The sequence below is a fragment of the Chelon labrosus genome, assembly GCF_963514085.1.
Source record: "Chelon labrosus genome assembly, chromosome: 16".
NCBI classification, from domain to species: domain Eukaryota; kingdom Metazoa; phylum Chordata; class Actinopteri; order Mugiliformes; family Mugilidae; genus Chelon; species Chelon labrosus.
Genome location: NC_140349.1, coordinates 7,977,635 through 8,002,516, shown reverse-complemented (window position 1 = coordinate 8,002,516; position 24,882 = coordinate 7,977,635). Strand labels below are relative to the sequence as shown.

General features: G+C 45.1%; 1 protein-coding gene across 1 annotated transcript in view; it reads left to right on the top strand.

The window, feature by feature from the left end:
- The window catches only part of ext1c (exostoses (multiple) 1c), an 85,072-nt gene that overhangs the window by 1,801 nt on the left and 58,389 nt on the right, over positions 1–24,882 (top strand). The window contains exon 2 of the mRNA XM_084563489.1: positions 10,753–12,109. Coding sequence (XP_084419615.1) covers positions 11,163–12,109 — 947 coding nt within the window. The 5' untranslated portion in view covers positions 10,753–11,162. The remainder of the gene's footprint in view (positions 1–10,752; positions 12,110–24,882) is intronic.

The following is a 24,882-nucleotide window of genomic DNA, read 5'->3' as shown; positions in this document are numbered from 1 at the left end:
AGGATGCAGCCTGACACAGGCACACACACACAAAAACAGTTTAAGAACAACTAAAAAAAACATGAAAAACAGCACAAGGTGTTGACCTGGCCTCCAAATTCACTAGATCTCAAACTGATCAAGTATCTGTGGGATGATCCACAGAGGCCCCTCCCCTCAACCCATAGGACCCAAAGACCCCCTCTAACAACACCCTGTTGCCAGACACCACAGGACACCCTCAGAAGGCCCATGTCCATTCATAATGTTATGCCAGATCGGTGTATATATCACTCAGTCTAACATGTAGAGTTAGATTCTTAGAGGTATAATCTGAGTTGTAGTGCTGTTCTATTTACCTGATTTTGATTCTGCTAACATCACAGTTTCACATTTAAAATAAATCCCTCACAGGGCTGAATTCTCCTTTCATTCAAAATATATTAGCTAATAGCTCAAAGCTGAAAATCACCTGCTTTCACATCCCACTAAGTGCTAATGAATCCCAAAGAAACAAGCCAGGCTGCCAGAGTTGTCATTATCAAGGATGTGCAGAAAAAAGGGCTCTCTGGGGGAGGTTTGGGTTTTTGACGACAAGCTGCACATGCATTCCATCTGATCTATGAAATGACTTCATTGTAACAGCAACCCCCTCGTCTTAATGGGATTTTGCATTCATGGAGGTTCTTGTAATACCCTCCCTGGTGATTAAGAGGAGCTCAAATCTTGTCAAAACCGTGGCCAAGACGGAGAATAAACATATTTTGGAGATGGTGCAATTTCACGTCAAGGTCTTTATTTGTGGTTTTGACTGTGCAACCTTTGCAGTGTATTAACCCCGACGGGCCGCTCTGTGATCGTGCATTTCAGCTCTGTCCTTGTGTAAATATGTTTAATCGGGTTGAAAAACACCTTCCTGACAAAAACTGGGACTCTTTTCAAGCCGTGCTCTGCGAGAAGAAGCTAGTTCTCCAATGTCAGATATCAGGGACGCTCGGCTAATTGAACCCCTTCTGGAATGTGCCCCTCTTTCCTTATCCCGGGGTCAGATCGTATATCTTCTCGGCGTTGTCAAGGTCAGATTGTTTATGGGACGATTCTGATCTGAGTGCCGCGATAGGGCCGACTCCAGGCCCCGGCTCCAGAGATAAGATGAGCTGCAGTTTGGATGCACGGGGAGCAGGGCCGCTTAATAAGGCAGATGGATTTCGCTACATGCTGCTTTCTGCTGCGCGTGTTGTCAGGTGCACAGCCAGGCGTCCTGAGCACGGAGCCGTGAGCTGCGCTGTGCTGTGCTGTATCAGAGTATCCGCACGCTCCGCAGCCGTGTTCCTGCTCTCACAACAGTGCCAGCCCTTTATTCTGTCCCTTTATCTGGGACTGTAAACATCATTGCCAAACTCACAGAGCGAGCCAGAACCTCCTAATAATTGTTCCTACCCATCTTGCTCATTCTGTTAATTAGCCCTTGTGGCGTTGGACTGCAGCATATTGTTGAGACATAATTAATCAGCCGGGCTTGTAATTATGCCGGGTTTGGAATGCGAGCGTGGTTGGGAGGTTGGTTGCGTCGGCAGGGCGTTCAGCTTGAGGTAAACATCTTATTAACCGTGTCAGAGTCCCCTCAGCCCACGCGGAGCAAGCGCGTTTTTTTTTATGAGGCCGGAGAAGAATGTTGCCGTTATCCATATTAGGAAAATGGCCCCATAAAAGAACCGGCGCTTGATTAAGTTTACGGCCATTATGGTTCGGAGGTGGTCGAGCTAATGGAAAAATACTTCAGTAGCTGCACGGAGATTTTTTTTCTTTTTCTCATTTTGCATTTGCTCAGCACAGACCAAAACGCACATATGGGCGTGTGTGTGTAGCTGCTCGTATATGCATGTGGTGTGTGGGAGTGTAAAGAGCCCCTCAATTTTAAGGGGCAACTAGAAGGTGAAGGGAGGAAACAGAAGATGGATTATATCCCAAGCCTTTAATGCAGGTATAAAACAAGAGAAAAAGAGGGAGAGACCTTAGACAATTTTTTATTTTTATTTTTTTATAACAGAAATTATATTTTGGGGGGTTGGTTTGACACAGACCGACATCAAACATGTCCCCCTGAGGAGTGACTGTGCACGGTGTCAGACAATTACAGAAATGCAACTCTGCCTGCAATTATGCCTTATTTAATTAAAAACAAAAAGAAAAAGAAAACACAGTTAATCAGGATATATACACATACTCCAGGCTGCCATATCCACTTCACAAGACTGGCACAACTCCTCTCTATAGGGATGCCTTCCAGCTGTCATCCGTGGAATACCGATCACTGGGGCAGCTGCGGCCTAGTGGTTCGAATTCCAGGACTGATAGGGGGGAATGTGAGACGGTGGAGGGGATAATCGATGCTCTCCTCGCAACATCCGCGGCCGAAGTGCGCTTAAGCTAGGCAGCTAACCGCCTTAGCGCTCCGCTCGTCTTTGTGCGTGTGTTTACGGATAAACAGGTAGAACGCAGAGGTCCAGTTTGCAAGCGAACAACGTTTCTCTTTCTCTAAGTCCCTCTCTGCGTTGTTGTTCTGTTCGATCATGCACCCCATATCCTCCACGGCGTGGTATTTTCAGTGGGACTATACACCGATCAGGTAGGTCTCCCTTGTGCCTCCAAAAACAGTTGTGACTCATCAGAGAATGGATATGGGCCTTCTGAGGGTGTCCTGTGGTGTCTGGCAACACAGTGTTGTTAGTGGGGGGGGGACTTTGAGGGGAGGGGCCTCTGTGGATCATCCCACAGATACTTGATTAGTTTGGGATCTAGTGAATTTGAAGGCCAGGTCAACACCTTGTGCTGTTCTTCAATACTTTTTTTTTGAATTCTAAAGCGTTTTTGTGTGTGCGCATCCTGCTGGGGGTGTCTGCTGCCATCAAGGAGTGTCATTGCCATGGGGTGGGGGTGCCTGGTCTGGTCTAGGTGGGTGCTACATGTCACATCCACACCAATGAATGCCAGGTCCAAAAGTTTCCCAGCAGAGCATTGTATTGTCACAAGATGATCAGTGTTGTTTACTTCTCCTCTCAGTGGTTTTAATGTTGTGGCTGATCCTTAAACTTCCAAATTCAGCTGCAGTACAGTCAATAAGATATCCAGCTCTCCGAAATCAAAAGACTTCTGCGCAGTGTCTGCTTTTTCTGCCAAAAAAAAAAAAAGGAGAGCTGTCTTGCAGCCGGGCTTGTTTGAGTTTTGTTGAAGACGTTTCACCACTCGTCCAAGGCTTGTACAGTTCTAACGGGCTGGTGGTGAATTTAGATAATATGTTATTATATGCAATATAATGCCTGTTAGGGGATCGTTATAAAACCATCAACCCTGTGCAAAACAATCCAGGAAGGTACTGGGTCGTTAAAAGACTCCAGTCATTCCAGTTTCAGTTCTGAAAAAACCAAAAACACAAGTCCTTTAAAACTGCAGAAGACACTTGGATGAGTGGTGAAGCATATCCAAAAGACCCAGCAAGTCCAGCTACCTTTGTTTTAGATGTAACAATCAGTGCCAATCAATTTCCTGTTACACACTAAAAGCAGTAGTGGGAATTGTTGGCAATTGCGTATGTGCATTTTGATCTGTGCTGCACCAATTGCTTTCTACTGTCCACTTAATCAAAAAAAACCAAACAAAATAGAATGGGAAAGTAGAAAATATGTGTCATGTTTTCCTGATCTTTGCTTTTCGCTTGGGATGTTTTCTAATCTGATGTCTTCGGGCTCATACGGAGCTCCCAAATAAAACCATCTAAAAGGCTAAATGTGACCTTCTGGTGGAACCGGCCTCCATTATGTGACATATACCGCTGTTAAGGGGCCCGCATGTTATATAGGTTCAGTGTGAAAAGGTCGCGAACTTCTGCAACAACAGAGAGCGCAGCTATGTTCTGGTTCTCGGTTTTGCTGTCACATTTCTCAGGCCCGTAATGACAGAGTCCACGGTTTAATTTTAGCTCCACCGAGCCTTTCACCTCGCCGCAAGATTTGTGTTTTCGTTAGAACGCTTTATTTTGCTGAAGCTACATGTCGGCCAGCAAAAACACACATGCCAGATGGGCATTTAAGTATAGTTTTGACGTACGCTCGATCGCACGGCCACAAAAAGTCACCGAAGGGCCTCCTGCCACTCAGTACTTGTGCAGAACATTTCATCCAGAATTTGTGTCAGCGTACCGTGGACCTCCATCATTCAGGTGGACTGTCTTTATGAGCTACCCGTATCATTTTAGGAGGAATGGAAATCTCATTTTACCCTGCATTTGGCCCATCCAGTGTCAATTTACAACCTGCACTATGTCTACCCAAATCATTTCAGACATAATAACGTTACTGCTGCTTCTCTTGCAGTGGCAATGACTCTCTGCTAGAACGGCTGTAATGGTGGAGGATTTCATTTCGAGCATTTACAGTGTCAGTTGCGCTCAGCGCTAGCGCCGCGGCCTGAAAACAGCAAATTGGACAAATAAGGGGAAAGCCAATCTGTCACTGAGCGACGGAAATCTCTTTGTAAGAAACATTCCGTTCGGCGGGAGGAGAAAACACAAATTGACAAATGCTGGGTTTCCGGCAGGAGGCCATCATCAGCTACATCCATTTCAGGGCAAGTCGGTTTTCATTTTCTAGCGTAGCCTGCATAATCACAGTCAAACACGGTGCTGTGGAAACTAGCAATTCGAGGGATGACAAATTTTCAATCAGAATGACTCAGTAGTGTTGTTCTGTGACAAAATGCAGCATGTCGCAGCAGTTGAGGGACAAGGTGTTGAGGTGTTGCCCCCCTTCCCTTGTGGTGGACCTATTTTGGCCGTCACCCCCACCGAGCTTGTGGTTGTGTTGAATTCCTAAGTACGTCTTATATTTCTACAGTTTTACAACAAATCCCTTCCTTTCTTGACTTGCAGCAGTATCTTTTAAAATTGACAAACATGATTTATGTGTAACCCGTGGCTTAATCCTCGACAGCACATATTATTTTTGAAGTAAGGTCCCAAGGCAGCCCAGACGAAAGGGGCAAGATTTCACCCCTGTATAGGGATTGTGTCCAGCCGTCATCCATCCAGTATTGATCACTGAGTCCCTCTCTACCTTGCAGTTCTCTTCTTTTGTGCCTCTTTAATTTCCGTCACTCTTACCTTTTGCCTTGTTCTATTCCTTGTCCTTGTCCGTACCGGATTGCGGTGTATTCAACAGGACGTTTTCTGTTCAGAATTAAAGTACAAACAATAAGACGTTAAAGGAGCACTTTACCATGGCTGCTGTTTCTTGTTCCACAACTTCCTTGACTAAATGCAAAGATGGGCAAGCCCTCTTTGACGTCACCTATAGGCTTTCAGAGGACCAGGTTTGAAGCACATAGACTGTATATAAATATGGACAATGCGTCCCCACTTCCTTGCATTGGCCAAACTGACGCTATTTTCCCGGGGATACGGGCAGCACCATCTTGCGAGTTTGGCACGAGAGTCTGCGCTGTGCGGTCCGACGATCGACGACCCAGCAACACTTCCGCCAGACTCACTCGCGTTTTCGTTTCATTAATACTACACTCTGCTCTACCTCCACCAGGTAGAGCACTTATCCACTTATCCAAAAACATTGACACGTCAAAAAATATATATTTGACGTGCATTTTAGTTTTTTAGTTTGGCCCAAGTCCCACCCACTAACATGGAGGAGGTGGAGCTTATGACCTATACTGCAGCCAGTCACCAGGGGGAGCTCTACATGCTTTGGCTTCACTTTTGAGGAGCAGTTCCGCCGTCCATCTTTGTACGGTCTATGAGCACAATGCGGTGGTCTTGGACGTCACCATAGGCCTGACTCCGCCTAACCGTGCTGATTAAAAAATGAGCAAAGAGATGAAGCATGAGCGGAGCTGATGTGGCCGGGTGACGCCGAGACAAACAGCTAGCACCCTGAGGCAGCACCCAAATATTCAAAAACATTAAAGAAGGGTAACTGGACCTGTAGAGTTTCTTGAAAATGTTTCATCCGAGTAGCTTCTTCAGTTATAAAAGACGAGTTGGGGTTTAAATAGGAACATCTGTGGGTGTATAACCCGTCAGAAACTTACTCGACTAACAGACGTTAACAACCAGATGCTTCACGATTAGTGTCACCCACAGATGTTCCTATTTAAACCTCAACTCCCCACCAGTCTTTTAAAAATGAAGAAGCTACCTGGATGAAGTGTCTTCAAGAAACTCCACAAGTCCAGTTGCCCTTCTTTGACGTTCTTGGAAGCCTTGATATAACCGAAACAAAAGTCATGAAATGGAATATTAGCTATAGACCAAAACCTACTTTTATAACAGGCCGTAAACATGTTTATTTTTTGCTGCAGAGTTGGTCATTCTCACATGGAAGTCTTTGGGGGATTGACTCACTTTCGGAGGCAACCTCAGTTGGTCACTGGAGGAGGTGCAGTTTTTGTACGTTTCTCCTGCAAGAGCTTCAAAACGAAAGCAGCAGCATTAAAATAGCAGGTTTGCATCGCGGCAGTTGAACACAAACAGTATAAAAAAAACCCTTGGTAACAGTCAGGCTGCTGATATTGATGGGATACATTTATAAACAGGATGTCTGGATTACATGGATGCTTTGTAACCTGAAGCCCTTGAGCTTGTGAAGGCACGTTCCATCCACCTCCTCCTCTAACAATTAAACTGTGGTACAAAGAAAATAGATAATTGTGGAATATAATTACAAATAATGACTTAAAATTACAGAGTTACAACATTAAGTCAGAGTGTATCCAGAGGTCAAGTAAGGTGAGAAAACAGCCTGCAGAAAAGTTCGTTCTTAATCGTAAGGATAAAAAAAAAAAAAAGATTATTGCTCTGATAATACACAAACATCAACAACTTTGATGGCATCTGAATGCGGTGTACATTATTATGTATTTCGCAACGTTTCTCTTTAAGTGCACTCTACCTGAACCTTCCCAGAAGTTTCTTTGCACTCCAGGCGAGCCGGTGATCAAACGATTGTTGGGCGTCTTCCCCCGCGTTTGCTGTTATGTGTTTTTCGGCCATCCCGTCTCGAGGATGATGGCATTGTGTCAGAGCGAAACCATTCATTCAGCTCGGTGGGACAAGAAAGGGAGAGGACAGGAGAAAATAGAAAGGAGGAAATGATGGAAATGAGCTGAGGCCGGGCGGTGCAGATGGGAAACAAATGGGCGAAAGGTGGAATTGTAGAGCTCTGAATACAGCCCTCAACTTTCCTTGAACCCTGTCCTCCACCTTCAGATCCCTCTATTCAACGAGAGTGGTGTTTTTTTTTTTTTTTCCCCGAGCCGGTCACCCAACCATAATGATCCATCATTGATCCGTGACAGAGGGACTCTCACCACTTAAAGCCACTTTTGTGTGTGTGTGACTTCTTGCAGCTTTGTGGATGTTGTCAGACCCGGTCAGGTCCAAGCATGCCCCAGAATTTCGCTGGCTCACATTCATCATTATTGCTTATTGTTAAGGGCCGCATTCAGTCATTGTGCAGCTTGTCCTTGGACCTAAAAGTACACGCAGCGGCAGTAAACACAGCCTTTCACACACTTGAAAGAGGAAAAAAGATGAAAGAACGTAGATCATTATTTAAAAGTGACTGAGGTTTAATGTATCGTAAAATTATTGTCAGAGATTCTGTTCAGGTTATATTATGTCCTCAGTTTCTCTACATCATTGCCTCAAGTAATTTCCCCTTGTGTTGTAATTTAGAAATCAAATTTCAGCCGCTACTATTTGACAAGTTAAATTTAATAAACGCGTCAAGAGAAGGTTTTATTGTGGAATTTAATTCCCCAGCATCGACCCAACGGCAAAGGAGGGACCTCGGTGCGCCTGAATCGATGTAAATATCCCCGTGGAAAATGTTATTTTTTGCACGACAACTGCAAAGGAGTCGAGCGAAAGCAATGGCGTCCTTAGCGCGAAATGGCTCGGCACTAGATTAGATAAGGCAACGGGATCCATTCTTCATGCCGGTGATCATTACCATCATTATAATGATACCCTCCATCACTTTTCTATTACACCTTCCTGCCATCACCATCAATTATCCCAACAACCGCAAATCAGCTGGACGGAGCCCGTACACATCTCTCAACGGAGGAAGATTGAGGTCTAATTGTGTGCGCTGGTGGCAGGGGATATAAAGCACAGAAAAAAAAAAGAAAGAACGAAATAAAGAAAGAAAGAAAGGAAAGGAAAATCAATGCCTTAACTAAAGAAGCAAGTGAATTATTGATGAGGAGCATGTAATGGGATCCCAAGTGTCTCCCAAACTTGGACCGCTCGCTGCTCAGACTTCTGTAGCCAGAAAAGCAGAAACATGGAAGGTGCCAAAAGCTACCCCTCTAACATCTCAGCAGGCAGATTAGCCGACCCTGAATAATCTGGGGCTCCCCGGCTGATAACTAGTGCCACTGGTGTTCACAAACACACACATGTGCAGCGTTTCCCACGAACGCTGGCACACTGCATTCGTACTGCCGAGCGCTATTTACTTTTTCTATCAAGTTCAAACATATTCGGTGCTTCTGCAGCCTCATTTTGACGAGCTCGCGTTTTTACGAAGTCAGCGAACAGCCTTAAATTTACTCATAAATATTCAACGTGAGGTGCTGAGTGTGAAACTCTCGCTTATCGAATGTTTTAGCGTCGTGATTATCTCTTTAGCAGCTCTCTAGTTTTGCCCTTGCTACGTTCCACTCCTTCTCCAACGATATGGAACAGAGACCAATAACAACCTAGTTTACTGATATGGCCACATGGCATGCAATAGATTTTTTTTTATCCCCCCACAGTGCCACGTTTACACGGAGAACGGGAATATTCCGGTCAAAGATTCCGACTTAAAATCTTTACGTGGACGCAGAATAAAATGAGGTTAAGATATATACGTGTTTACATGCTCCAAAACATCTATCGGAACAGAAAGTGGATTCATGCTGCAGAAAAAGAAACAACTGTGGCACATCGATTCCAACTTTGTTCATCTTTTTAAAGCACGAAATAAAAAAGATAAAGATATTGGACCAGTCTGTTCAGACTGAGGTAGTTGCACAAGGTATTTTCACTCTGATTAGGCTATTGTTCCAATTATAAGTGGCATTGGTGTCAGAAGTTATAATTTTGATTAATAAGCGACAGCTCTAATTAATGCATGTTTGTTGGACTGCAACTACTGCTTTCTTTGAGTTTTTTCTGCAGTAAATTTTCAGAATATCTGGATCTTTCAATCTCTGTAAGTGATTTGCAATTTACTACATGTTATAATAGTGTAATAACCTCCTTCGAGAGGCACGAATAAAATTACCGTAATGACACCACATTGGCTGTAAAGGGTAGTGTCTCGGCTTTCAGAAACCGTTGGAAATTTTTTCTGATAATTACGGTAATCCAAAGTGCGCTTGTGCAAACGTGCCACCGGCGACACATTGGATTTTAAAGGGTTAAAACTAAAATCTATTGCATTTACAATAATATGACACACAAATACTTGCAAATCGTCCATTGATTAATCTTTCGTTGGACTAATCGTTCGACGATAATAAACAAAAACCGTACCGTCATGTTTTTGTCACTAGGGAAGAGCCCACATTTAGAATTTCAGTTTACTTATGCCTCTTGTGCGACTCAATAACCCTCGAGTTTAATTAACCCTTGGACAAACTCCTCTATCAAAGCGGAAAGCAAAGAAACAAACACTCCCAGACAGACTGATTTCCTTTAAAACATGTACACTTTCACTCTCACACACAGACAGATTGGACTTTTTATGCGAGCGGGCGGCGGGTGTTTGTCGAGCAGTTCAAGCACATCACGCATAACTCCTTATTTCCTCTCTGCCTCGGAGCTTGAAAAATCAGAAGCTGCATTGATTACCCACTTCATCAGTGAAGCCGTTTGTTTTGCCAGAACAGAAGGCTAGCATAACTTCTGCTGGAGGAATGTGAATGAGAGGCTGAGAGAGAGAGAGAGAGAGGGGGACAGAGGGATAGAGGGAGAGGGCGGCCAGGTGAGACCTGAAAGCTGCCTTTGTGCGGCGGCTGGCAGTAAGAACACTGTCCTTCAGTGTGAGGTGCGTTCTCCGCACACACGTGTACTGTACAATCTGGGGAGTTACGGGGGTATGTCTGGCAAAGTTACGAGGCTGAAAAACCGTTACAAGCGACAAAAAAAAGCCTTCAGTTAGCCCTCTGCGTTTCCAAGCTTCAGATGCTTTGCTCTCGTTTTCTCCTCCGCTGCACCTCAACTGTATCTGGCCCGGTCGACTCACCCGACAGTGTCCCAGAAGTCACCGCGCATCGTCGCTCGTAGGGAAGAGGCAACCAGAGAAAGACTCCGTGAAGAGATGGTTTTGATGTGTGGTTAATCACGGTGGGACGCCTGTTTGAGAGAGTCGTCTTTTCTCAATTTCCCCTCATGAGCTCCGGCTGAAGAGGGATTTTGACAGCTTAAAATCCTCTGCTGCCTGTGAAACATTATCCAGCTGTGCTACTTCAGTGCTATTTGATTATATGTGTGCTTGTGTGTATTAAATGTGATGGGGCCTGCAGATTACATATGTTAACCGAAATGAAAAGCTATCTGCGCAGCGCACGCCCACTGGGCTATGAAAAAGTCTCAGTTATGGCATCTGCTGAGACGGCGGCCGCGCGACTAACGCCAGCTCACGTCTCGGCGCTAGCTGCAACTCTTCCTGTGTACTGATGCGTGCTCTTGTTTGTTTACTTCTCCCCCAGGAGGGGCCCTGCAGACGGCAGTCGCGCCAGGCACCATGAGGCAGCAAGCTTGGCCTGCGAGAGCGGCGAGATCACCCTTCATCACTCTCAGCCACGCCGGACAGCGGAAGAAATGCACACAGCAGAAGCGGCAGCGCATGCTACAGCGCGGACAGGCTAATACGCACATCTCAGTAACTCAAATTGCGTCATTCTAAATGGCAGAGTGGACCGGGCCACACTCAGAGGCAGCGATGTCCTTGTTAACACACTGTCCCCCGTTAGAAGCTCCTTGTTAGAAGTCACAAGCCAGTCCCCCAACCCCTGTGAGGCTACAGAGCTGAGGGGCAGAGGAGAGGAATAACAGAGGACGATAAAGAGAGTGAGAAAGAGAGAGACAGAGCGGAAAAAAGAGACTGTGACAGGCCCCCATGCAGGCACGTAAGAAGTATGTTTTGCTGGGCTTGTGTGCGTGCTGCTGGCTGGTCCTCTTTTACTGGGGCGGAGGAGTCCAGCTGCGTCTGCTCCGGCTGCTGACACGCCACAGGGGCGAGGTGGTGCGCCCGTGGCCCAACTGGACCGACCGCGCCTTCTTGCCCCGCTATGCCCACCTGGATGAGCTCCAGACCGACCCCGGGACGGCCGAGTCGCCCCGGCAGCGGCGCCAGGCGTGGTCGGCCATCTATAAAGACAGCCGCTGCCGAATGGAGACCTGTTTTGACTTTTCCCGGTGTCGCCGCAGAGGAAGGGAAGGGTTCAGGGTGTATATATATCCGTCGGAGAAAAACGATCGCGTTTCGGAAAGCTACAGGAAGATCCTGACGTCTATAGGTGAGTCGCGGTACTATACTGCGGATCCCCGTGAAGCGTGCCTGTTTGTGCTCGGCATAGACACCTTAGATCGGGACCAGCTGTCAGGACAGTTTGTGCCCAACGTGGACGAGCGCATCCGAGGCTACCCGCTGTGGAACGACGGGCGCAACCACCTGATCTTCAACTTGTATTCGGGCACGTGGCCGAACTACACAGAGGACCTGGGCTTCAACATCGGTCAGGCCATCTTAGCCAAAGCCAGCCTCAACACGGAGCACTTCAGGCCGGGCTTCGACGTCTCCATCCCGCTCTTCTCCAAGGACCACCCCCAGAAGGGCGGGGAGCGGGGCTGGCTGGTGAGGAACACCACCCCGCCGCGAAGGAAGTACCTGCTGATGTTCAAGGGGAAGCGGTATCTGACGGGCATCGGCTCAGACACGAGGAACGCGCTCCACCACATCCACAACGGGAAGGACATCGTGTCGCTGACGACGTGCCGCCACGGCAAGGACTGGGAGAAGCACAAAGACGCCCGCTGCGACCATGACAACCTGGAATACGAGAGGTAAGACAGGGGTCACATGGCCCGCGGGGAGGGGAGTGATGAGGTGTGAGTCACTGGTGGCACTATACAAGCTTTTGCCGCATTCTTTTAATAGGAAATACACAGCAGTGATGTCGCGTTTGCCTTCTAATTTGAACTTCACATGCTGTTTTATTGGTCTTTTAGATGCCGCTGACTTTCTACAAGCAGTGTCAGTTTCAGCTTTTGTCTCCCACTGGTTATTTTTGTCTCTTTTATGGCTGCACAGTATTGGACTGTTTGAGTTTATGATGTTTGGCAGTTGTCGCCGAGATCAAGGCCCGGCGTCTCTGGAAATTTCAGATTCAGGTCACCGTTCACAGCGATCCTCCCGTCGTTGCATTAGCGCTATTAAACGGTGTTTGCAACGCGCTCAACTCGCATTAACCGAGTTCGTTGTTTGGAGTGTAAATAGGTCCTAGGGTGCGGTGGGTGAACAAATTAGAGTAGCAGTTTGTTCTGCTTTGCATTGCCGTGTTTAGCAGGGTAAGAAAAAAAAACAATGGCTGCAGCAAATGAATCACAGCTGAAACTACACCGTGTAATGAACCGAAGCAAAGGTCGCCGCAAAGAATGGCTTTGCGAAATCTCTATTATCTCAAAGGGAAAATGAAACGCTGTTGGGTTTAGTTTGACTTAAAGGAGACTGTCCACACCTGCCATTTCCAGTTTAGTCAATACAAAGAGGCGGAGTGGACGAAAGACGCTGAGAAATGAGATCCAAGCAAAAAAATCTACAGTGATGTATTATTAAAACCAATTACGTTTAGCATACAACCTTTGGAAGGGTATGGAAACAGGTCGCACAAAGGCGCATAATACCACATAATCTATATACGTCTCCTCCTGCCCCCGTGTCCTGCATGGGTCGTTTCACTGGGTGGTTTTCAAGTATGAGTGCCATTGTTGAGTTAATAATGAAAAGCTTTCGGAAACACGCCCATCGGCCTAATGCATGTTGCGGCAGCTCAGTAAACATGTCTTTTACTCCCAGTGCTTTTCTCGTCCCGGCTTATTAGAGCTCAGGCGGATAAAAATAGACGAACGCGCTCGAAAGAGAAACCTTTTCATTGTCATTTTTCTGGATATTCAAGTTTGTGGTAACGTCACTAAAAAAAAAACATGGTGCGCAAACATTCTGGCATTTCATTTGTCTGATTTGTCGCTGACTGTTGCTTTCTGAGAACACAATAGATAGTTGACTGACTCTCGGTGCTGAGGGTCTAGATCTGAAACACCGGTGGGGATTACTGTTAATCACACAATACTTCAGGGTTGCTACAGACAATATTATTATGTCAGCGACTTGTGTTGGTTGTAATTGGGAATGCAATGTATCATTTACACCAATCAGCCACAACATTAAAACCACTGATAGGAGAAATTAATATCATTGATCATCTTGTGACAATTCAACGTTCTGCTGGGAAACTTTTGGACCAGGCATTCATGTACCACCCACCTAGACCAGACCAGGCACCCCCACCCCATAGCAATGACACTCCTTGATGGCAGCAGCCATCCCCAGCAGGATGCAGCCTGACACAGGCACACACACAAAAACGCTTTAGGAACAACTCAAAAAAACACGAAGAACAGCACAAGGTGTTGACCTGGCCTCCAAATTCACGAGATCCCAAACTGATCAAGTATCTGTGGGATGATGCGGCCCCTCCCCTCAACCCATAGGACCCAAAGGCCCCCACTAACAACATCCTGTTACCAGACACCACAGGACACCCTCAGAAGGCCCATGTCCATTCTCTGATGAGTCACAACTGTTTTGGAGGCACACGGGAGACCTACATAATATTAGGAAGGTGGTTATATGTTATGCCTGATTGGTGTATAGTCCTGCTGAATATACTACACTGTGGAGGATATGGGGTGCACGATCAATAGACAAAGGCTGAGAATGAAGGAAATTGTCGAGGTCTAGAGGGACTGCCTTTTACCAGGAGATCTACACAATATTAGCAAGGTGGCCATAATTTTATGCCTGATCGGTGTATGTAAGCCAATGTTTGTTTAAATGTCATCATGCTCCCGGTCTTTATAGTAGTAATAACATAAAGATGAACTCTGCAGCCTCGTAGCACGACGTCCCTCCGTTTCACTCATACTTGCTTAACTTACACTTTGCAATAAAAGTCTCCGAAGCCGAAGTGCTGACAGAGCTCCTCATTATAAAGTCTCTGCCTGTCCGTTCGCAGACAGAAACCAGTGGTCTGATGGTGCAGAACACTCGCGGACAGGAGATGATGGATTTCGGCGGAAGGGAGGAGGGCGAGAAGCAAAAAGCTTGGCCCGTTGCAGCTAACAGGACGGGACGGCAAAGCAAAATTCAGAGGGGAGGCTTTATGCTAATAGCAGTTAACGAATAAAGGAGGATAATTGGAAGTGTTCAGAAGTTATTTTTTTTGGGGGGGGGTTACTAATCCCTAAAAGTCTGGCTCATACTTTAACGCCTGGTCTGTTTCCAGAATGTGTTTTTCAAATATCCCTTCTGATCCACGCGCTCTCCTCTCCTGGCTGTGGACTATACCATAGCCTTGTTTACATTGGGCCGGCCCGCGTGGGGATGGAGCTGCTTAAAACTGTATGAATGAGCTCATTTATTCCACAGGCACCCGGGTGGGCAGGGGGTGTGTGTGTGTGTAGGACGGGGAGGATAGTCAGGGGGGAGGTGGGGCGGTCCTGTGTGGTAGCGCGTAAGGGTTTTTTCTTTCCTCTTTTGTACGGAGGAAACGGGAGGCTTTTAGCCTTGGAGAGAGAGGTGTGAAGGAGATATGTGGAGGAAGGGAGGGAGGGAGGGAAGGTGCGGGATCATCTCTCTTCTTTTTTTTTTGCATCCTTTGAATCTCTCTTCGGGGAAGGAAGAGGGGGATTTCTGCGAGGAGAACATGAGAAGCGTGGAATCGGAGTGAATGAAAGTAAAAGAACAGGGAAATAAACAAACTGCCTGAGTGAGGTTTGCGCCATGCAGCAACACATTCATCCGTCTGCTGTTGTTATACTCATCCTCCTTCTCTTCTTATTTTATTTTATTTAAATCAATCCGGCACAATACTAATTATAGTCACCGAGCGGGCGTGTGTTTTTGTTTTCCACGCGGCGCAGGGCATGAGCCTGCGTGTCGCGGTCAATGAGGCTCTTAGAGGGTGGCACCAGGTTAATGAGCGCTTGCATCTGGTACACCAACAGATTAGCCTTGAGGGACCTGGACAGCCAACGACCTGAGCGAGCAACAGACAAAAGGCACAGGAAGGAGGAGGAGGAGGAGGAGGAGGAGAAAATGAATAGGGATGCAAATGATAAGAGACGGCCCAAGACTGCAATCTGCAGCTATACTTCCACGTGCATAACTGACAGAGGCACCACACATACAGTACGTTCGTATAGCACGGCAAATTGAGTTTGGTGTGCAACTCAGTGCTCAAAGCTCCCACACTGTGAACGGCGTCGGAGTTTTTAAAATGCACTCGTCCACATCAGTGCACAAATCAGAAAGCTTTTTGCAATGTAAGCTCTTATCATCCACCTTTTTCCCCCAGTTTTTCAAAATTAAATTAACTCTCACTAAAAGTACACATTTTCTCAACGTCAATATTATCCGTTTAAACTGAAAAACACCACCACTTAGCAGCCAACACCTCCCTGGAAGATGTATTTTTCGCTACCGAGAGGTTCAGCGTTCACCAGGATGTAAGAACTGTACGTATAGTATTACCATTCAAATCTGGTTAAAGCTGTTATCGATGTTATGACTTTGCGGCAAAATAAAGCTCGTGCATGGGCGCGGTTTTTATGACGCCGACTTAATTTACAGCTCGGGCCGCGGCGCCCCAACTGTGCACTTGCTTCGGTTCACGATCGGGTTAATTTTCCCCAGTTTTGCTGCAATAAAGCAGACGATTGGATTTTCAAACTGTCATCTTTGACAGATTTGCATTTGAATCCACAGACACAGATTTATATTTAGGGTTCTCGAAAAGCAGCTCCTCCTTCTAGTGTTACTTTTACACTATACACCCATCAGCCACAACATTATGACCACTGAAAGTGAACAGGAGAAGGCACGCGCACAGAAAACGGTTTAGGAACAACTCAAAAAAACATGAAGAACAGCACAAGGTGTTGGCCTGGCCTCCAAATTCACTAGATCCCAAACTGATCAAGTATCCAAGGACCCACTAAGGACCCAAAGGCCCCCCACTAACAACATTCTGTTACCAGACACCACAGGACACCCTCAGAAGGCCCATGTCCATTCTCTGATGAGTCACAACTGTTTTGGAGGCACAAGGGAGACCTACACAATATTAGGAAGGTGATCATAATGTTCTGAATGATCGGTGTACATATCAACAATATAGAAACTAGTTCAATGTTTTTTGTGGGACTGCAAAATAGCTACATAATGCTTTTAGCTTGGCTTCATTTCATTTTCATTTATTTATTTAAGGACAGTGCACATTAATCAACATTTCTGTAAATGTGCCAGTGTTAGCCAGCAGGCTAATTTTCAACTGTAGTCCATTGGCAAGATGTTATATTAGGCACATGGTGGCTAAAAAAAAAACACATTAAATGAGCATATTAAATGACACAGCAATTGATATACAACAATAAAACATAGCACTGGCTCCATTAAAACATAAAAACATAAAACATATATTCATACGACTCTTAGGGAATCAATAAAGTAACCATCTATCCATCTATCTATCATACATATACCATGAGTTACCTTAATGAAACACTGATACTATCTCCACGGTTGTTAGCAGAGAAGCTCTTTTTAGCTTAAATACCACATTTTTATTAACACATTTGTACTCTCTGAATTGCAGCATGGTTGGTAAATGGTACCTAAAAAAAATCCCATTAAAATCTGCCATAGGGAACAAGAAATCTGAATAGGAACAAAAAGCGTCTGGAAATATTTTCTTTTGGGTCCGTTGAATTGGTGTGTAACGTAGTGTGTGTGTGTGTGTGTGTGTGTGTGTGTGTGTGTGTGTGTGTGCGCATGGGTTATAGATGATAGGAGGGAAAACAGAATGAAACAGAAAAGAGACGAGTTGGAGATAGGACACCGCGGTACCCAAGGCAAAGACGTAGCAAGGCAGAAAGGAAGAAAAGAAAAATGTCATGCGATAAAGACTCGGCTGAGGGATACTGCAGGCACGTTAAGGAAAAAGGGCAGGAGGGAGGGTGACAAAGCGGGAAGAGAAAGAGGGAATTGGAAGAGAGGGGATACTTGAAGCGAGCGAGAAGCAGCGCTGCAGCCTAATGGCCTAGTTCCCCCCCCCCCCCCCGCTTTAGAGAGTTCTCTAAGAAAGGGAAAGGGAAACGTGCATTGTACAGTGAATGTAAATGAGCAGGAGTGTGAAAAACAGAAAGGGGCGGAAGAAAGGGAGGGATGTCTCGGACATACGAAATGCGAAAGTTTCTCAGGTTCCCTTCGCGCCCACACTGAGGTGTCTTTGTCGACGGATAGAAGAAGAGGATGAGATTGAAGCGACCGGGAGAGTTGCGTAATCGCTGCGAACCTCTTTGTTGGTCTTAGATGACCTTGTGTGGGGGAGTGAGTGTAAGGGCGTGAGCTGGAAACCGAAGGCCTTGAAGAAACTCAAGGTTGTTGAGAGAGGGAGAGAGAGTGAGAGAGAGTGAACAATCAGACTTTAAAACCTGGGTAAGAGTTCAGGATGAATACAGCATACTAATCACACCAAACAGAACTGGAGCACTGCAGGGGTTTAATGGTATATTTGCTGCAAAGTTAGAGGGGAATACATTTAAACTGGACGTATTAAGAGTAAGAAGTCCTTCGGTAGAGAGGATTTCAGTGTAGCGCATGAAACTTGAATCAACGTTGGAAAGGAAAGCAGTTTCGCTGCAGGCAAAACATTAAAAAGGCTGCGTAGTTACTACATTCGTACAGCCTAGATTAAATTTGTGTATGTGTGTGCGCCTGGATCTGTAAAACGCTACACAGGAGAGTGTGCGATTTGAGATTTTTTGGCAAACCAAATAAGAAGCGCTGTAATTAGGGCCGACGCTGTGGTCTCCGTGGTTGGTGCGGCCCATCTCTGCCGTCTCTGTTTAGAATACTTGGAAACGAGAGGCGGCCTTGTGATTCTCTGGCACTTGTGCGCTCGCATCCTCCGTTCTTTTCCTCCTCTTCAGCTCACGTCTCTCTAATCCCACACATCATTCCCTCTATACTTCACTCCGCTTCGCCCTGCTTTCGTCGAGCACGACCATTTATAGTTATCGAGTCAGAGCGCAGCAAAGGTTGTATCTGGGGCTGGTGATTAACCTGCCGGCAATGTATTCTCTGGGGTTTTATCTTCCTTAAAACTGTTCTAACCAATGACAAATATGAAAGCTCAGTTCAGTTCAACAGAGATTTAAACTGCCTTTCAGCTCATTGTTTTGGTTTGGTTTGAGAAATTTGTTCTCACAGCCCTCGTAAAGATAGATAAAGTTGTCTATCTATCTATCTATCTATCTATCTATCTATCTATCTGTTTGGGAGTTCTCGCAGCTTGTTCTCGACACATCAACAGGTGGTGTCTGGCAACTATTCTGTGATTGGTCAGAAATTGGAAGTGGGAGTGGTTAATGCGGGAAAGCGGCTATGCTAGCGGCCACTAGCTGTGAGCTCTCAGATGCTAATATTCACAGTGCGACCGCTAATTTCTCCTGGGTAGAAGCTGGCATACTGTGTGTGGGTGCATGCTGAATGAACAGCTTAAAATCCGACGGACAGGGTCGTCAAAATGACTAGCCGACATTCGAAAATCGAAAATAATAAGAACAGTGCCTCTCGTCGTCCATCTCCCGCATCTCCCACAATGCTAAGCACGTGTAACGTATACTGCAGTGGGGGGGGCCTATAAGGACTTCCCCGGAGTTCGGCACTTGAGTTTCTCGTGAATGACATGGCCAGAACGAGCTTTGTTCTTATACTTGCTCACCTCAGAGATCAAGAACAAATTTCTTGTTCTTGTGCTTGCTCACCTCAGAGAACAAGAACAAATTTCTCACTGCTCGCAGAGTACGTAACAAGCTTTAGACAAAGTTAGCGACAAGCTAGCGAACATACTCGAGCATTTAGAAGCTAAACAAACAGATATTTTTTCCTTTGGCATAGGTGGAGGCCAAACTGGAGCTAAAAGTAGAGCGAGTATTGCAGCTTGGAGTCTCGAGTGAAAATCACTCAGTGCTGGTTTAATCTTTTTTGTCCTCACTTCTGCATTTGTCATCCCTTTGGTTGTTTAGACGATCTCCAACTCAGTTATTACGTGAGGTCGATTTCTTTCATTTGCCGAAACCAATGAATGATCTCAAGGAGGTTAAACACGGTCCGTAGGGTTCAAGGAAACGCAGTCGAATCCATTTTGAATCATTATTAATGGAAACGTTTTAACATCCAGACCACAGTTTTAGGTTTATTTCTATAATATATTCTAACATCCACTGCAATCTGTCTTTCAGGAATTCTCCAGGACAAATAACGCCTTTGGCCAAGGAATAATTTGCAAGGTCTTGAATCTGGCCCTCAAGAAATATTAGACTTTCGATGATGATTATTAGTTTAAACCGCAACTATCGCAGAGGGAGAAACTTGATCTGAAACCTAAAAGGTGTGCTTGCAAGGCCACAAAATCTAACTTTACTTCATTTGATGGGAATGATGTCTTTGGCTGTGATATTCACTTGGAAGAAGGCTCGGCGTTGGCAGAGGTTTACAATTTCTCTGAGGCTTCCACTGCAGCTCAGCAGTCTGCTCATCTGAAAAGGCTGAAAAAACCACAGCTTTCATTCCACAGTCTAGAAGAAATAAAACATTTCATCCTTGTTATTGCTCGTCATTTCTCTTGACATGTTTGTGGTCCGGTCTTCATGCCCTCATTGTTTCTCTCAACTTCTGCTCCCGAAAACCCGAGGCCTCCCATTTCCTAAATGCTGCTATTTCAGTGTGAGTTTCTCGTAAGTCTGACGTTTTTGCAGAGTAGGTTATAATTAGGTTTTCTGGGGGCATTTAATGTGACAAAAGCTTGGTTACGCTGCCACACCAGCTAAAGCTTGAGTGTCACCAAGCCGCACCACGACGTGAGTCAGTCCAGGTCGCAACAGCTCATCGCTGCACCAACACTGGAAAACTACAGCCGTGTTTTTCATATGCAAACAAGAGTCAGAAAAAGCAACCACCCCAACAGTCGATGTATCTGCCCCACCCAGGATTTACTTAACAATTGGGAGATCTTAATTTTAATCCCAGTTGTACATCTAATTACTGTGACTGACAAATTGTGACATGGGTGCAGAGTAACATGCCCATGAAAGCATTTTTCAGATTTCTGTCTCTGAATCACATGTTTGTTGGCCTGTATCTGCTGCACAACTCCTCTCACTTTTTACATACTGTATACTACACAATCCTCCTCCAGATGACTGCGAGCCGCCTACCATCCTTCCGAGCTACAGTATACATAATTTATGACCAGATCCCGCTTCTCCAAGAAGGCAAACTTTTTTGACAGCGCAGCTGTGTCCGTATGTTACACAATTGTCTCGCACGCCATTGTGTTAGTTACATGCACATGAACGCACATATGCACGCTCACAAACTCCGGCAAACAGTCCCCTCTTTGCTCTCACTTGCTAATCTATGCATTCCAGCTCTGACACCATGTACCCCACCCCACCCCCGTCATGTGCATGTTTTGATGAGTTGGACAGCATGCGGAAGGTTAGAAGAGGAAAGGTCTTCTAGTGAGTGACCTGGTGAGGTTTTATCTCATCCACGCCCTGAGAAGTGACAAATCAAGAGTGTTGACCTCAGTTGCACTCAAACAAGTTTGTATAAGCCAGCAGAGAAGTTGATCACCTGTTTGTATTTCCAATAATGAACCATTTACAGGCTCTACTAATGTTTTCCAAATTATTTGCCATGCCTTTTTGGTTTTCTCCTTGCGGAAAATTCCTTTGAGTAAATCTGAACCAGAACAAACAAACAAGACATGACACGTTAATTTGTGTGCTTGAGAAATGCTGATAAGGAGATTGCGTTATCGTTGGACAAGAGCAAGGGTAATGTTTCCCCCTGTTTCTAGTCTTTGTTCTCAGCCAATTCAACCTGCTGCCGGCGTTAAATTTACATATATTTGACAGACAGATACGAGAGTGGCGTCATTTGTCTTCAAACTAACTGACACAAAGCAAAAATGCATAGTAATGTGGATCTATCCATAGAAAAGGCATTGATAAATTATTAAATTACCATTGGTAAAGACAGAACTTTATATGTGGCATCTTATTAAATCCAATTATTGGTTCCAGGTTGGTGTTTTACTGTGGATGACCCATAGGATTCCTTAAAAGCAGTTTTGAAGCTCGGTGTGGGTGGCTCTGGCCGTCGCCATATTGGATTTGTCTGTCGCAAACCTTCAAGAGCACCCACCTGTCACTCGAAGCAGTCACGCCCTAAATTATGTACAACTTTAAGTCTTGATATACATTTAACAGGAGGGCTATGTAAAAACAGTTGTCATGAATGGGCAAATTAGCTATAGAGAACAAAACAGTTTTTTTTTTAGTTTTTTTTTTACCAGGCTATATATACGTTAAGTTGGGCACTTTGACACTGAGGTCTCGATTTTGTGGTCAGCCTCAAGAGGCCATTCAAGGAACTGCAGTTTTTTTAGCCTCCGAGGTTGCTCCTTGGTTGGCGTAGTGTAGGGTTACGAGAATTTCCAACATAAAGGCTACGAAGACACGCTTGCATGCAGTTTTTTGAACAAGCCATCAGCACATTGTCCCTGGGTGACAACACAGTACATGGGTGGAAAGCAGATTGGTTGAAAGGTTGCGTTGAACCCTGAAGGAACAACATATAAAAATGGCAACCATTCACTACAAACTAGTTTTTTTGTCGAGTACTATCCATTACAGTCACAGCCTTTACGAGAGACACATGTAGGCTACACTTGTTCCAGTAGATGTGCATCTGCAAAGCTCTGCAAAGGATTGCCATTTTGGACCAAGAAAGGGATTACACAAGAGTTTTGTCCTATATGCTACCTCTGCTAAAATCAGACCCAGGACAATTACTAATATGCCAGTAATAATTGTGTAAGAATCCATTCCTTTTGTATCTAATTTTACCATAAAACATTTGGCATGCCAATAGAGGCAGCTGGTCGTCTTCAAACCCTTCAAATCATAAATTCTAGTCATATTGTACAACAAACACAGTCCAGATGCTTCGGAGGAGATCACCTTACCTGTAATATCCTCTGTCTGTTGCTTGACCTCGCCGCGTTCCCTTATTACAGGCATACGTGAAAACAGGGATGGTTTAAAAAACATACATCTGTTTTCAACTGACCGTCCCAGGGAAGAAGCAGCAGTAGCTCAGAGGTCTCACAGTCACAAACCACGACTCTTGAGAAATGGCGGCGGGGTTAATCTCGGTTTATTCCAAAGGACGTTTAATCCAGGTAGACTGGATAAGTGGGGCTGTGCAGTTACAGCAGGGGCTCTGTTTCTCTCTGATAATGTGGGAGGTTTGGCTCAAAGTTACGACTGTAGTTTTGACAGAACATTTTTAAAAAAATTTTTTATTGCAGAAATAGTTTGGAGCGGAGGGTTAACCAAAGCCATATTTAATAGGATTTGGCTTTGGGGAAGCGATAATGGCTTGGAGACGGAAACATTAGCCTCTTTGAAAATTATATCTCCAGTTGGGAATAAAAGTGTAAGCAGAAACCTTTTAAAAAGAAACATAACTTTTGTCTTCTGAGACTTCATATCTGTGGAAAATAATGTCAATTACCTGACTTTGCTTGATAGGCTTGACAGGCTTTATTCAAACTGTAGGCAATCCTAGAGATTGGATTTGTGTGTCCAGATATCACCAAGCTTATCTGCATGTAGGTTTCACTAACTCCACATCTATGCCGATGACACTGCTTTTAATTGTCTTGTACGGTTAGCTTCCTTCTAGCTTTGCCAGTACAAAGTTTCTGCACATAAATGTTTGTGGGCTTTTTATGTGATCTTGTGATGTGTTGGTTTGATGGTTTGGTGTGCGAACAATGGATTAGGACCAATTTTTGGGCAAAGCGTGCATTTTTTTGACTATCAACTCCTAATTTCTCCATAAGCAGAGCTATTCGTATTTTGTTTTTACTTTAAAAGTCCAGTATTAATCGTGTGTGTGTGCTGGCAGTGGGGGTGGGGCCCAGTCAGCCAGGTGCCTATCAGGTTCCTTAGGAAGGCCGTTTGGCCCCGGGGCTACCTCACTAGTGTAGATGTCCTCTTAATGGGTGCCCATTCAGCGCCCTAATCGGGCTCTTTATCAACCCCATCTAACACCACTGCGATCATAGCAGGAAAAGCCTCTGGCGACCGCGCACTCTTTTGTCCAGGCCAACTGGAGCGTAAAAGCTATGACAATGACAACGCAGTTAGGAGAGAGAAAGAGGGAGAGAGGGAGAAGGAGAGACATGGAGGGAGACATTTCTCAATCCTTATGCAGTTAAGGAGTCGACCCTCGGCTCAGTGGCCTGATTTCCACTTGTTTACTGTTTTCTGATAGCGTCTGTTTGACCTGCGGACCCAGAGCCACATGCTGCGAGAGTCTGTGGCGGCGTAATTATGGAAGCGAGGAAGATGAGTGATTAGCGATATCTCTGTTTCTGTCTTTCCTGAGGTTTGAGAGATTCTGCCGTATTGTTGGAGAGATTTGTTTACGGCTAATTAACTTTTAAAAATATGCTATAAAAGCCGCTCAACCTCACCAGAAAATAAAATAAAATTTAAAAAAAAGATACGCAGAAAGAGCTGGGGTTTAGAAGTTCAAATCATTAATGTAAGAAGAAGCAAGCAGGCAAATCATTACTTACAGACACACGGCACTCAGACCAGTTTTGCTGCAATTAAGCCGTCCCAAACACATACCGAAGATCTTTTCAAGCACTTCCTCGCAGGACTCCTAAATTGCCTGAGATATCTGGTGCAAAATTAGGTCAGAAAATATTGTGTAGTGTAAGTTAGCAATAAGATGAAAAGGCTTTTTAATAACGGCTTCTTCTTTTTCTTTTTTTTTTTTCCCTCCACGTCTTTGATGTAGGGCGCGGGGCTCCTATTGGCTGGTCTTGAGATGAATGACTGATACACAGTGATAATCCCGAACCACTGGAGGGTTCAAAGGACTCACTAATACATGCTGCACTATCAGCATTAAAATGATCTATGTATCTCGTCTTTTAATAACACAGTGGGGTATTGGGGCTAAACAGGGATTTGGATGATGGGGGGCGTCCAACAAACTCCATCATGTTTTATGCTAAATATTTCATGACATTCCATGGAACTGCTTAATTATTTCACCCCATCCTTTTCTGAGTATTTGTTGCATTGTGTGCTTATTAAATATAGAACGAGATATATGCAGCGGTAATTAAATATGAGGCCTACTCACTGAATTAACAGAATAAATGTTTAGCTGGTAGGTTTTGACTCCATATCTACTCTTTATGTTAGGACAGGACTGGTTGATGCTGACCATTAAAGGTTTGAACACACCAACCTGAATTTGGAGAACTAGAAGCAACGAAGGCTAACTGTGATGCTAACTCAGGTTGCATGTGTCTGGACCGAAAGGTTGCACCTGAACACACCGCAGTGACTAAGTCAGAGTGATAAAAACTCTCTCTGTCCGACTTGTTTCTCTGCCAATT